The 13592-nt window shown below is 36.7% G+C and overlaps 3 protein-coding genes across 3 annotated transcripts in view; 1 reads left to right on the top strand and 2 right to left on the bottom strand.

The window, feature by feature from the left end:
• Positions 1 to 3098, bottom strand: part of LOC119085385 (lysine-specific demethylase 6A) — a 42348-nt gene extending 39250 nt beyond the window's left edge. Inside the window, exons 1-4 of the mRNA XM_037195777.1 lie at positions 2872 to 3098; positions 2455 to 2521; positions 2075 to 2381; positions 1899 to 2007 (exon numbers count right to left, since the gene is read on the bottom strand). Of these exons, the coding sequence (XP_037051672.1) occupies positions 1899 to 2007; positions 2075 to 2381; positions 2455 to 2521; positions 2872 to 2939 (551 nt within the window). The 5' untranslated portion in view covers positions 2940 to 3098. The remainder of the gene's footprint in view (positions 1 to 1898; positions 2008 to 2074; positions 2382 to 2454; positions 2522 to 2871) is intronic.
• Positions 3099 to 4475: 1377 nt separating this feature from the next.
• On the bottom strand, positions 4476 to 7884 carry LOC119085424 (transmembrane 6 superfamily member 1-like). Its single transcript, XM_037195838.1, has 5 exons — positions 7628 to 7884; positions 5618 to 5717; positions 5351 to 5552; positions 5130 to 5285; positions 4476 to 5033 (listed from the first exon to the last, which is right to left on the bottom strand). The coding sequence occupies exons 1-5, from the start codon at positions 7742 to 7744 to the stop codon at positions 4496 to 4498; spliced, it is 1113 nt and encodes a 370-aa protein (XP_037051733.1). The 5' UTR covers positions 7745 to 7884; the 3' UTR covers positions 4476 to 4495.
• A 1637-nt stretch (positions 7885 to 9521) lies between these two features.
• On the top strand, positions 9522 to 12612 carry LOC119085436 (protein FAM122A). The gene is made up of 4 exons (XM_037195854.1): positions 9522 to 10010; positions 10807 to 11139; positions 11401 to 11607; positions 11686 to 12612. The coding sequence occupies exons 1-4, from the start codon at positions 9967 to 9969 to the stop codon at positions 11996 to 11998; spliced, it is 897 nt and encodes a 298-aa protein (XP_037051749.1). The 5' UTR covers positions 9522 to 9966; the 3' UTR covers positions 11999 to 12612.
• Positions 12613 to 13592: the final 980 nt, after the last annotated feature.

Here is a 13592-nt window from a genome sequence, read left to right as displayed (position 1 = left end):
TACATTTTCTTACACGGTTCACAAAGGTTTATTGGTAATATACCCAATAACTGACTGTAGGTTTGAGTAGAGGGGCTCTAATTCCTTTTTCCTTAATATTGTACCACCCCCTCGAAACATTTTCGCCGTAAGTGTGTGAATTTTAATGTGATGCTCGAAAATCAACTTTCCAAGGATTCCAAGCCATCAATGTATTCGGTTTTTAGCGTTCAAATTTTGCCGAAAATGAGCTGAGCTTCTTTAAGATACAGTTGGTTTTCTAGCATAACATTCCAATTGATTACACATTTACGGGAAAAATGTTTCGGATGTGAAATTTTAAGAAAAAAGAAATAACACGGAGAATCATCTGATACGATTGTACTGAGTACTGATTTCAGTTCCCTTAGAGTCCGTCTACTCAAACCTACAGTCAGCTTTTGTGTTTAAATTGCCAACAAAAAGTTTGTTTTTTTTCGTTCAGGAAATCTTCGATATTAGACTATGACAATAATTTTATGCACCAGGCGTCCCCAACAAGGGTTAGGTCCCTTAACTGCAAATTTTTTCAAGAAATTTTGGGAATTGTCAATGGATAATACTAAAGGGACCGCAAACCGTTTGTTTCATTCGCTACATTCATCCTACATACCGAGGGGGAAACAAAGACATAAAGTTTTCCTTGTATTCGAAAACGTGTTGAAACGATTGGGTATCTTCTCTCATTGAAAAACTGTGTGAACTACAGACTTAATGCGCGTTAATGCTTGGAACATTAATAATGGAAGTTATCGTGTTATCGACAAAAGAGAAAATACTTCTTTCGGGAATTATTTTCAGATCGTTCGACTTCATCGAATAGTATTTTTTTGATTTCGGTTGACGAATGGATGAATCGTCACATGATGATGGAGAAAATTTTGTTCCCAGCTTCGATTTGATAAAAACGTTTTTATGGTGGCTCCACCACCTCTTTCCCAAAATTTAGGAAATCATTTTTCATATGTGATGTGCGGTATGATTAGCCTTATTTTCTCCACTTAAAATGTCATGAGAAAATCATGTTTCGTTTCCGCTTCGTCTGATGGGGAGAAATAGTAGATTATGTCACTACGACCAAAAAGGTGCATTTTTAACCCGGTTGGTGAACACGTCTTTTTAACAGCCACATTTAGAACGAAAATTGACACAATTGGGACGAAAAATTGGGAAAAACGGTTTTTGTTTTGGTTTTTTTATCTGCTGAAAGAATGTAACGTTTTTGGTCCGCCAGAATATAAATCTTTATTTTATCCCGTCTTGTCTTGAAAATAGAAATTTTCTAACCCGAACTGTCGCCTTCGTTTTGGTTTTGAAAAATTGTCTAACAAATTAATGTTTTTGTTTCGTGGAGAAAAACGGTTAGTCAAACGTTCGAAAAACGTTGTGTTCACCTCTGGAAGAAAATAGGAAATTGCAAGTTGAACGCCCTTGTTGGAATTTCCTATTTTCTTCGCACGATAAACAAATAAATATCCCCAAAAATAGGTCTTGATTTAGTTAAATGGTTTCGCAACCATAACCAGAGATAAAGGTTGATTATTGATGTCAGTGTCAATAGCCGACGATTAGACGATAAATGGTTAATTTCCAGCTTTCAAGTTAGAAATTGTGGAACTAGGCGTCCGTCAATAATTATCATTCACTTGGCATACTCTCACTGGGCATACACAGAAACACAAAAGCATCGATCTTGAACTGAGCAAGAGAAATTACTAGAAGTGCAAGCAAATTGAACGTAAAAAGATCCGTGGGGTGTATCTTAACTGGGAGACAGCAATCTTCTTCAACAAAATTTTGTTTTTCACTGACGATACTTGCCACACGCAAGGGATACACTTTGAATTAAAGTTACAAAAAAATTGAAAATCTTCACTCACCATCTATACGCATTGTAGTAGTAGTACACCAAACCCAGGCCATAGAGAAACTGGGTGTCTTTCCAATGATCCTTACGCAACGCATAGAATTTCTGATACGCTGACATTGCTATCAAAATAAAAGCAAAATTGTCGTCCAGATCGTTGAAATTGTGTCCAACAACGGTATTACATACCTTTCGGATAATCCTCCAACAACAAGTGAAAATGACCCAATTTACAATACGTTCGCGGATCAATGTTGATGTCATCGACACTGTCCTCATTATCATCACCGTCGTCATCTTTCAGTTTCACCAAATTCTTGGTGTTGTCATCGTCAACTAATTCCGGTTCCGATTTATGAGATTGTTCATCGTTCGACTTGCTGTCGCCGTCGAGCATTTTATTTTCTTCTTGTTTTATGGAAGACTTGATGTTGCTGTTGGACCGTTCATTTTGATTTTGGGCCTGAATTAGCATACGTTCCAGGTACTTTATTGCCTATATGGTAGAGACGATGAACGTAATTGAAAATTTGAGGCTGGGCAGAGGCGTAGAGCGATGGATTACAAACCTTTATCACGACAGCTTTCTTTTTTGCATGATCTGGATGCGTCAATTTGAGGAATCCGAACTGCCGACTGAAATTAAATGAAAATTTCAATCAAAAGTATTCCGGGAGTAAGGCGGTCTCATAAGCGCTCTTCATTATGATAAAAGCTTAGTGGTCATGAGATCGAAACATAGCGCCTCCCACAACACACAGTCAGTATAGGTCTAAAAACCTATTTCAAGGACTTTAATCATTTGACGGTACAACTTGTTTACACCCAGAAAAAATTGTGTTGCTGCCAAAGGCAACATGACCATCATGTCAAAAGTGCAGAGCATTTATTAATTACAAATTCAAACAACAGACAAAGCAATTTGCATCGTATCTGATTAGTCAATTAAAACTGAGCTCAAAAACAAATCATTCAACTTGACTAACCTGTCAAGTTCAGTAAGAACTTGAAGTTCAACCGTAGATAAATTTATTTCGTCGCTATCCGGCACCATTTTTCAACACAATTAAATTTTCAATCAAATATACAATATAAAATAGGCGACTTTTATCCACAGCCGATGTGGTGATTGTACTTTCTTTATCAATAAAACAAAAATATAAATTTCGTATTCAACGCGGTTTAGCCATTTCTTATTTTAATTTTTACAAAATGACGTTTGCCAAGTAATAATAAAAACCGAAAGTTGGCGTTTCGCGTACGGTGATGGGAGATGCCGTAGCGCGGGTTTTCACTGTATCTTTCAAAATCGCAAAAAACGATTAGCGTAAAACGGAGCAGTTGAAAAATGTGTCTTCACGTAGGGGAAGTTGTCAAAATTATTGTTATGAATATTGATTTGTTCCAAAAGTTCTTATAAAATGTTAGATTTCTCAAGGTTCTGAAATAGCAAGTTATCACGAAGGCACAAACACTTCTCTGTGTCAGCTAGTTTTATGAAAGCTATTTGACAATAAGATAATGTTGCTTGGAAACTAAAGCTCAAATATAATATGTTTTTGCATAATTCTGTAACATTCCTAGTACATTTCGTAATGAAATTACTAATTACTGATTAGTTGTGAACCAACTTCACTGCTATGACTTCCGATGGATATTTTACCGGGTGAAGTTAATTTCACCCGAAAATAGAGTGCAAATAATCAAGGTTCTGAAAGAACAGGTTAAAACACATCTGAGTTCACGAGTTAGACAGGCTTTGTTAAACACACTCATTACAGATTGTGTGAAATGTCAACTTGATAAAAATATTTTTTTTTCTCCAAGTGGGCATTGCCCACCCTGACATGAGCGAAAAACCGGTTTTTCTTCAATTTTACCATATAAAAATATTTTTGTCGTACTTTTGCCCACCCTGAAATTTCCTGCTAGCTGCGGCCCTGACAGGATTTGAAAAGGTACATAGCGTAACAGGATGCGAAAAGGTAAAGTGAGTGAAAAAGGTAATTGATGAAAGATGATAAAGTAGTTAGTCCGACCACACAGATCGAACGACGGTTATGAGTTAGTTACCACAGAAAATACTTTGCAGTACATAAGGAAACAGTAGACCAGAGTGATGTGCCCTACACTGATATCATTCAGAGCACACATGACTGTCAAAAGGGTGGACTTTAAGTAAAAATTGCTGAATAAAGACGTTTGTTTTGAATGAAATCAAGGAGAACGAAAAGAGTGATTAGGGCCTGACTCACGATCAAGCCAAAGTCCTCACGTCCAATGTTCGCATGAGAGCGCTCACAGGAGCACGTTTTGGTTACTCAAATCAAGGAAATGTTTTTTTAACATTTTAGAGAAGTTGATTCATAAATTTGAAACCCTTTTCGATTCATGTCGCTTCACCCTCCAGCGCATCAGTGGTACTTGTTAACAATGGATCTTTTGATGATCATACATTTCAAGCCAACAGTCGGATCGACTTCATATATTAGGCCTAAATCAGAAATAGTTCTAGGTTTCAGGGAAAAGGAAGTTTATGAAAATCGGTTGAGTAGTTCCTTTAGTAATGTTGACCTAGATTCAAAAAGAAAACGAAAACATTTTATTTCTTTATTTATTCTTCTTCACTTGCTTACTACTAGCAACATTTCGAACATTACTCTTATATAAACTCCAAAGAAATGCCTGTGGTGCTAACAATAAAATTAAATTATTCAACCAAAACATCAGGTCCAACGGATCACTTCTTAACGTTGCCGAAGTTTCAGAATCGAGTGCAGTTAAGATAAAACTAAATTGAGCCTGTAACAGCAAACCTCCATTAATTAAAGCCAAATCCCAAACAAACTGTGGCTTCCGTTGCCGAAAAATGTACACCAGTGAAACTATTAGAATCGGCAGAGCGTAGAGCAGAGATACTACACTCTGAATTATTGCAAATGGGGCCGGATTTACGTCTAGAAGTGCTCGCTCATGACTTAGTAAATCTTGAAATATTCTAAATTGGGACCCAATCGACAGCATTCCTTTAGCAAATACGACCCAGATGGAATAAACTAAGCCAATCGAAACGGCTATGTCAGCCAGTACTCCATTCGATCTTAAACGATCCACGTTCCAGCTTATATCTTTTTCTTTAGAAAATAATCTGGAAATGAGCAAAAGGTTGATTGTGAACGGTAGATTGAGTTGAACGCAATCCGTCCGTTGCCGTTTGATGACCGGAAGTATCATTGTAACTTACCTTATCCCAACGACAACCGGAAACACTGCGTATGGTACATTTAGAAAAGTACAAAATGTCGGTGAATGTTTTCCCGACGCGACGCCAAATAGTAGAACTATCATCGAGTTAACTATTCCACTTACCCAGTAAATACCAACGCTTCGCCATGACTTACTGCAAAATTGAGTTAGAACACATTTGAATGGAGCTTTTCAATAACGTTCCTAGCAATGCCTCACTTGTTAGACATGTTGTGAATAAGCATAAGATACATGACATAGAAAAATGTTCCATCGAAGATCACTATTGCACAGCCCCACGGTGAACTCAAATATGGTTCACCGATCGATAGATACAGTGACATGAAACCGCTAATCCAGCCCTTCAACTCGAGACCGATTATTAAATCAATAACAGCAGTGAAGGCGAACACGATGAATACTTTCGAAATAAAATTTTTGTTCGTTAGTTTTTGTCAGAAAATTTTTTCATTTCGAAGTCTTTACCATATTTCATCCAGTCCTTCTGCTTGTTAAAGTATTTGACGACAACACCGGTACCAACTAGTATAACAAAACCAATACTCATGAGAACCAGTGTATGTTTCTAAGAAAAAACAAAATCCAAAAAAAGTCATTTAGTTAGCTGAAGCATTTCATCATAGCACTACTCCTAGCACTAACAGTCGTATGTCTAAAAGCCTTCAAATTTTGAAACATGCGTGCGTGTGCATAATGCTGAACACCGAGTAATCATGACTCCGTCTTAACGAAAGAATATCCTCAAAATAGGTCTGTTCCATCGTACTGTAAAAACGATTTTTGACAAGCTGAAAACGAACGATAGGATCCGCAGAGCCATAACCTCAACTTTCCCAATCATGAAAAACATAAAGCGAGCGGATTGACACAAGGGACCCAACTAGTGAGATTCACCCATTCGAACAGTGAGCACATAGTATTTCTCTGTTTGCCTGTAGAGACGCCACAATGCTTTTCGATACTTGATTCTTTACATTACGAATTTTATCGTTTGTTTTTTGATTAACGGTTCTATGCATTAACATCGCATGATTTGTTTTTCGAAATTTGGAGCTAAAAAGGCCGACTCCCAGGATTAAACATCGCTGATATTATTTGTGGTATTCACAATAACAATTCCTATAATCTCTTACTAATAGGGGTAGTCAGCATTTTCACCGACAACAATAAATTTCACCGATTAATAACAGTAACACTTACTGTAATGACCGTCACCGAAAAATCGACCATTGTGTATGCATACGAATCGATGAATGAACTTTCTACTTATTTTGTGATAATTATTTAAAGAATAGGGTTGGACCAATATTTCATTATTGCGACATGTAGAATTGACCCAAAAATTATCACAAAATTAATAGAAAGTTCATTCTTCCATTCGTATGCAATGCGTACTATGCATTCACAATTGTTGATTTTTCGGTGGTGGTCATTACAATAAGTGTTACTGTTAATGATGGAATTTATTGTTATCGTCGAAAATGCTGACGACCCGTATTAGGGTCGTTTTGATAAAGACGATTTCTAAAACAATAATATTCAAATGACATGAACCGAAGTAATTAACGCGACTAGATGTTCGTAATAAGATCAAGACCCTGTGTAACAAAGCAACCTTCGAGGGCAGCAGCTTTATTTGTATTTTATGTGAATAAAATGATTTCTTTTTTAACAGAGATATTTGACCAAAGCGTAAAAAATGAAATATTAAGCTCACGATGTATATTATGAGACACGGCCTGCGTTAATAAAGTGTCATAAATAACCAATTAAGAGTTTTATGGAATTGTCAAGATATTTACCAACTGCTGGTTACATAGTCATTTGAAAGGAACCGGCTGACAGCACTGAGATAGATTTATCAAAACACACCTCAGTGCTGCCAACCAGGTCCATTTCAAATGACTAATTACATAAATTAATATAATACGATGACATTTTCAAGGTATTTTTGTGTAGAGGTGATGGCGTTTGTATCAAACTATCGTGGAAACGCGCATCTGATTCGGTTATATTTGACATCACCTCCACACTTGATTTACTTTAAAAATTTCGGAGATAAGAGCTTCAGGTAGCAGACAAAAACTTTTATATAAACACCATATTCGGATTACGCTATACATCGTGGTTTTTTCGGAGGAGATCCACTCCATGTCATCTTAGTCTTAAGTAATAAAATCATTAAATCTGTGACTTCAGTAGCTCTCCTATACATAAGAAAACACCGACCATAGCTAATCGTTTATTTTTATCGTTGTTACCACTTAAACCTTCACTTAGACAGATATGTAATATTTTTCGGTTTAAATGCAACATCATGCTGCCTTACATGATTTACATTATGAATGGGAGAAGGAACAAAGGATCATTATATCCTTAAACTTGACTTTTCCTCACAAGGAGAAAAATATTGCTTTTGTGTATAGTTATGTCCTTTCTCACTTATTAAAAAAATTACAGCTAATATCTACTCACATCTTCGTCTAAATTTATTACGGTCTGGTCTACGAAGTAAGTGACGGGCCATGCCAGAAGGCTAATTACCACGGAAATTATAACATCGAAAAAATCATCTCCTGATGTTGCTGCCATAGTCGCGAAAAAAACCTTTTAACCGGATAGAGTCACTTGGACTATAATCGACTATCTAGACAGCTAACACTTCGCAAACTAAACGAACACTGAACTTAATCGGTTACATGACTATAGTATAATTCAGATGCACAGCTGTACTGCTGTTGTTATATGTGTATTGATAAGAATGATAGTGAAATGATTGCTCTAAAACAGGTGCTGTTATAAGATAAAGACAAATTTAAAAATAAATTGTCGATATAAGTTTCAATGCAGAAACCACCAATTTTACTTTAATCGTCCACCACAAACTTATTATTATTATGGTGAGAGAAATTGCGATAAGTAACGCATCAAGATTAACTGGCGGCATAACAACGCATAAGAAATTTCAAATTAAAGTTCAATGCAATCAAGCTTCGTTGTATCTAAATTAAGAAAAAGGACAGAAATTGGACTCTATGAGTGTGTTTTGAGTAGCCTTATGTACTATGCAGTGTTGACAGTGGTTCAACAAGTGCATAAGTGCAAGTGCAAGGATCATGCACCAATGACCTCTTAATTTATAAAGGAAAAATGATTGAATTCAGTTTGCCTTGTCTCAGGTCTCAGCGGTTTGAATATGCTAGGTCTAAGAAAGTTAACAAATACCAAAGGCTTTAAATATATCATTTGTTACCGATACCGACAGTGATGACAAAAAAGCGATGAAATCTTTCTAATGCTGACTTATATAGCAAAACGAATGTTAAAGTTACGGAAGTAAAACCATTTTTATCAATTAATCGAAACTAACTAGGTATCGGGGAATCTGGCACACGATGCCAAAAGAACGCACTTTTAAAGTACGTAAAAGGTGAACTGGGCCACGCAAGTTTATTGCTGCAAATGCTTTTTAGCCATGTCAACGACTTAATGACACCTTGACAGAATAAAGTTAACCAGGCAGGAGCGCTGATTTGACTAGCGACCTGAATAATCTAGTAGCCCAACATTTTTTGCGAATAAAATTTTTCAATTTATGTCAGTGTTCAAAATGAACCGCTCCTGCCTGGTTTATTTTACTCTGCCGTGATGACACCTTTTACAAAATTTTGGTATCGAAAAATCGTATGCGAGTTCACCTTTTACGTAGTTGAAAAATGCGTTGTTTTAGCACAGTGTGCCAAATTACCCCACGCCACTAACTAACCGATTTAATATGTAATTGGTGGTATGCTGTATGCTTCCCTCACTTCTTGGACTTAAATGGATTAAATGGACTTAATTAATTGTCCATATAAAGGAAGTTATATGTACGGAAGTACCCAGCACCTATCAGTCTTCATAACTTCTTTGGTCCATTTAGTGCAAGAACTGCGGCCTTGGCATTTTTCGTGTCGGACTGGCCATACTAGGAATTCGGTGGATTCCCAAAGTGTCTTTTATCTGAGTCGGGCGAAGAGCCGAATGGGCTCTTTAAGATTTTCATTTTTGTAAAATTTAAATCTCATTCGGTATTAAATGCTCCCTTATCAATTCTACTATGACATGACTATGGACGACAATCAATCAAAGTTTCATTTCACCTAAGGCCTTTCTCCGTGCACTGTGACGTTATAACTTGGACAAGGTCCTTACGCCATATACTTAATCTCGTACTTGCCTTTCCAAAATTATAATGAAACAAAATACTGAGAAAACGTAAGAAAATCTCTAGAAGATGCGAACATTATATCCATCTGTGAGCGGTTCATCCATACGCGCCACTACTGAATTTCAAACTTGACACTTTCGTATAATGATCTGGCCATTTTTTCGTTTACATTGAGCGTATTTTTAACCAAACATTTGTCAATTTTCCCAATCGACCCTCTCGATATTGTCATGTTAAAAATCGTAAAATCTGATCAATAAATCGATGAAAAATTACGAATTTCAATTAAATTTAAACAAAGAAGACTGTGCTGAAATCGATTCGAACCGATTCGAAACTGTATAGTGCATCTGAACTGTGAATTTATTGCTTGAAAATACGTGTTTTAAAGTCAGACTTCCATTTGCAACAGAGAAGTGATTTTTTTTTGTATGTATTTGATAGTCGGCCAAGGATTAAATATTGACGTTCTTGTCTGCATATGGTTTTTCCGACCGAAATTCGTAAATTTTCCTTGGCTATTATTTGGTTTAGATGTGTAAATCATGAGAAAAGACTAATTGTTTAATTTGCTGACTGAACTGTAGAAAATAGGCAATTTACGATGACTTCAACTTCCAATCAATCAACCAATTCTCCTGTGGCTCGGTAAGACTTCAAAAATGTAGAAAATTATTTTTTGTTGTGATCTTTTTGACTTTATATGTCCATGTTTGTTTCTATTAGTAATTTTGTATGTAAATGGACTGACCGGATTGAATTTACATTAAAGTTTCGCCTTTTTCTTTCAATTTTGTTGCAAAACTGTATTGCGAACTACGTTTTTCGAATTTCGAATAGAACACAAGTCATGAGTTCATCGAACCAAAGTCCATGTCCTTTCAATGACTAATTAAATTCTGAATTTAGAAGAACATAGACATGATAATATTGCTTCCTATGCAATGTATACCGAAGAAATGTTCTTTTCGGTGTTCTTCGTTTGACAATAAAGATTTGTGTTGAATTACCACTTCTTGAGATTGCGAGTTCCTGAGGAACTGTGAAAAACTATTCTGATCTATTGAGAATTCTGTAATGAAAATGATTCTTCCGACAATGAAGTATTGAGAGACAGTCTTTGGTTAGGGTCCGATTATTCGGAAATCAAAATTCTTCAAAAAATTCCGACTCCGACTTCGGAATAGCATCAAATTTACCATCTTGATTCTCGATAACCATACTCAAGATTTAATATGAATACGGAAAGCATCCGTCTCCGTCAGTTTTATCAGAACGTTCTGAACAAAATCTTTCACTTCATAAGAGCTGGTTGAAACTTGCCATGTAAAAGGACATATAGTCAGAGATCAACTTTTATTTTTGTCCCCGCTACTGACAACAGACATGACATGACATAGTTGAACCTAATTATTTAAATAAAAATCATTACCACTTCTTCCAGGGATGCCAGTCCACTACCAGCCACATTAAGCATATTTTCGAGAACGCGTCGCTATTCAGCAAGTTATAGTGGTCTGGCCGGTCCACGATTGATTCATCGTGTATCCCAGCTGAGACAAGAAGAATCTGCCGATATTAATACACGTGAAGTGACACACGAAAATGAGTTGCACTCTGCTTTACAGATATCACAAAGCTGTGAGTCCCTATTACTGGATGATACGGACAGCTGGTCAATAAAAAGTGATCCCGAGCTGTCTAATTCGCTCACTAATACTTTGCATGTGAATTTACCATTAACCGGAGGCATTGGTTCGTCCAGCCCGTCGCCTACGTAAGTGTACACATTTACTTTGAAATTATTCACTCTGTTAATGCTCGGAATAGGTCAGGGCCTGACCTAAACTTGATATGCGAACCCCGATGTTGAACCTTAATGACCCTGAACTCGAAATTTTTATTTTAGATCTGGTAATTTCAGGTCGGTTGGGTAGAAATTTTTAGGTTGGCCAGAGCCTGACTTGATAAAACCTGATTGAAATCAAGTCAAGATCAACAGTTCCAAATTTTTGAGTTTTTCCTTCTTCTATTTCAGATCTACAAGCAATCGTAATGCAATTCGTTTGCCGCCATTCGGTCTATCGCCGTCACCCACTCGACGAACATTCGCCACCCGTCGTTCAATGTCACCGATAGCAATGCGTCCTAGCTCTCTCGGGCCGGTGAAAAGGAAATTCGAATTGGATGACAATTATTCGAATAGCTACTCACCGCCACCATTCAAGAAAGTTTTTACCGATCGGTACGCAGTCTGCTTAAAATTTACTTCCCAAACCAGAGCTGCACCAGCTAACACTTCCTTTTCATATATCAATTTTAGATCTTCGCCTATTTGTCGATCACCGTCGCTAATGTGTCCTAGTCCCGATTCAGCCGAAGGTCGTACTACACCGAAATTCTACCCATCGAAATTTAGTACCAACAACAGTATGTCATCATCGAGTCTGTCGTCATCTCCCATAGCAGCACCGTCGCCATCAATGGAAGTACAAATCGATTTACCTAGCATAGCTCCATCGACTGAACCGACGACACAGCCCCTACAGATATCCGACGAGTGTTTTGACGATGTTAATGTGGAGAAAATCAGCTCCGATGATAATGCCAAAAATGATATTGGACTGAATGTATAGATACAGTGTGAGTGTGTGTGTGTGCATGCGTACGATATGTGGGCTAATATAGAAAGAAATAGTTTTTGATCCCGCTAGCAATCTGGTATGTTTTCAATGTACTTTCAGTAGTAGTTCTAAGGCTCCCGTAATTACTAAAACAAAAATATTTTGATTGGCGCGTCCCGAAAATATAATTTTAATCGAATGCAAACACGCGCAATGGCATGAACCCACAAAAGTTCCCAGAAATACGAACTGTTCGACTGACCGAACAGAGAGGGAGTTCTGAACGACCATCCGATGCCGATGATTGATTCGAAATCAAGATCAATTTAATTAGAAATTTATTTTTCTTGTCTGTGGAACTGAATTTTATGTAAAAAGAAAAGTTGAAATGAAAATGCAAATGATTTTCCTTCGTAAATATAGCTTGTATGTAACTTGTATTTATTAGAAGAGTATATGCTCTAATTATTTAGAATTTAAATTAATTAATGAACGGAAACGTTTTTCTTTTACTGTTAATTTGTCTGTCGTTTAAAATTGCATTCATTCGGCAAGCAGTAATCATACAATTAACTCATTATAATTTTGAACTGATGAAAGTTTAATAAAAAATAGAATAAAAACAACGAAAGTCTCTCCAATGATTTCAGTCACATTAAAAAAAAAATGAATAAACGTGCGAAACGTGCATCAATGAAAGAACAAAGGGTGCCCGACTACTGGTACTGAGAGAGATAGATAGAGAGAGTGGTGTGCTCACCTTAGATTTTTGGGTCAATCATTTCTGATCGATGTACTCAGGTCACGTGCTTTGTGCTACGCAGTCATCAATTAAATCGTGAAGCCTTTTTCAGGGCCTCTCCTCCACCCAAATCTATCTAAAAATGACATATTTTTGGGATCCTCAACACGTTAGAATTTACCCGAAAAAGGCCCGACCTACATCACAAGCCTACTACAAGAGACTATAATCGGATATTTAATCGAATCCAGGACTAGTAATATTCTGTAGATTCATAGAACCATAAGACGTTCCTGTTTGATCCTTCGAGGGCTGCATACAACTCATTTGTGAAAAGTCCCCCAAATTTGTGGAAAGTATCGGTTAATGTTACCAATGAAAGTAGATAAGTAGGTATGGCCAGTTTATACAAGTCGGAGCACATACGGATTTGCATGGCACCACCTCAAAGGAACTCATTTCTAGTGGAAATTTGCACTAGAAATGAGTTCGTTTGAGGTGGCGCCATGCAAATCCGTATGTGCTCCGGCTAGAACAAATTTGAACGTTTGGCCATACCTATCTATTTACTTTCATTGAATGTTACATACGAAATCTTGTATATCTTCGCAGTCTTTCTATGGATCACTTAGTGAGCTTGTCAACTTCTGGGATACTTGGAACTTTTCACAGATAAAAATATGGGATTACAATTTTTAGGTCCGAGGGGATTACTTTCAAAAAGTAATTCTTTCGGGATTAGATTTTTAATCTTCGCCAGAAATTGAAAAAATGTAATTCTTTCAGGGATTAAAAGTAGGACTATACAATAATATTGAGGATTGAATGATGCTTAGAATTTTCCGTCCATAATTTAATCGTCTT

The sequence above is a fragment of the Bradysia coprophila genome, unplaced genomic scaffold (genome assembly GCF_014529535.1).
Source record: "Bradysia coprophila strain Holo2 unplaced genomic scaffold, BU_Bcop_v1 contig_94, whole genome shotgun sequence".
Classification (NCBI taxonomy): Eukaryota; Metazoa; Arthropoda; class Insecta; order Diptera; family Sciaridae; genus Bradysia; species Bradysia coprophila.
Note: the sequence above shows the minus strand (reverse complement) of the source record. Positions and strands in the feature narration are given on the sequence as shown.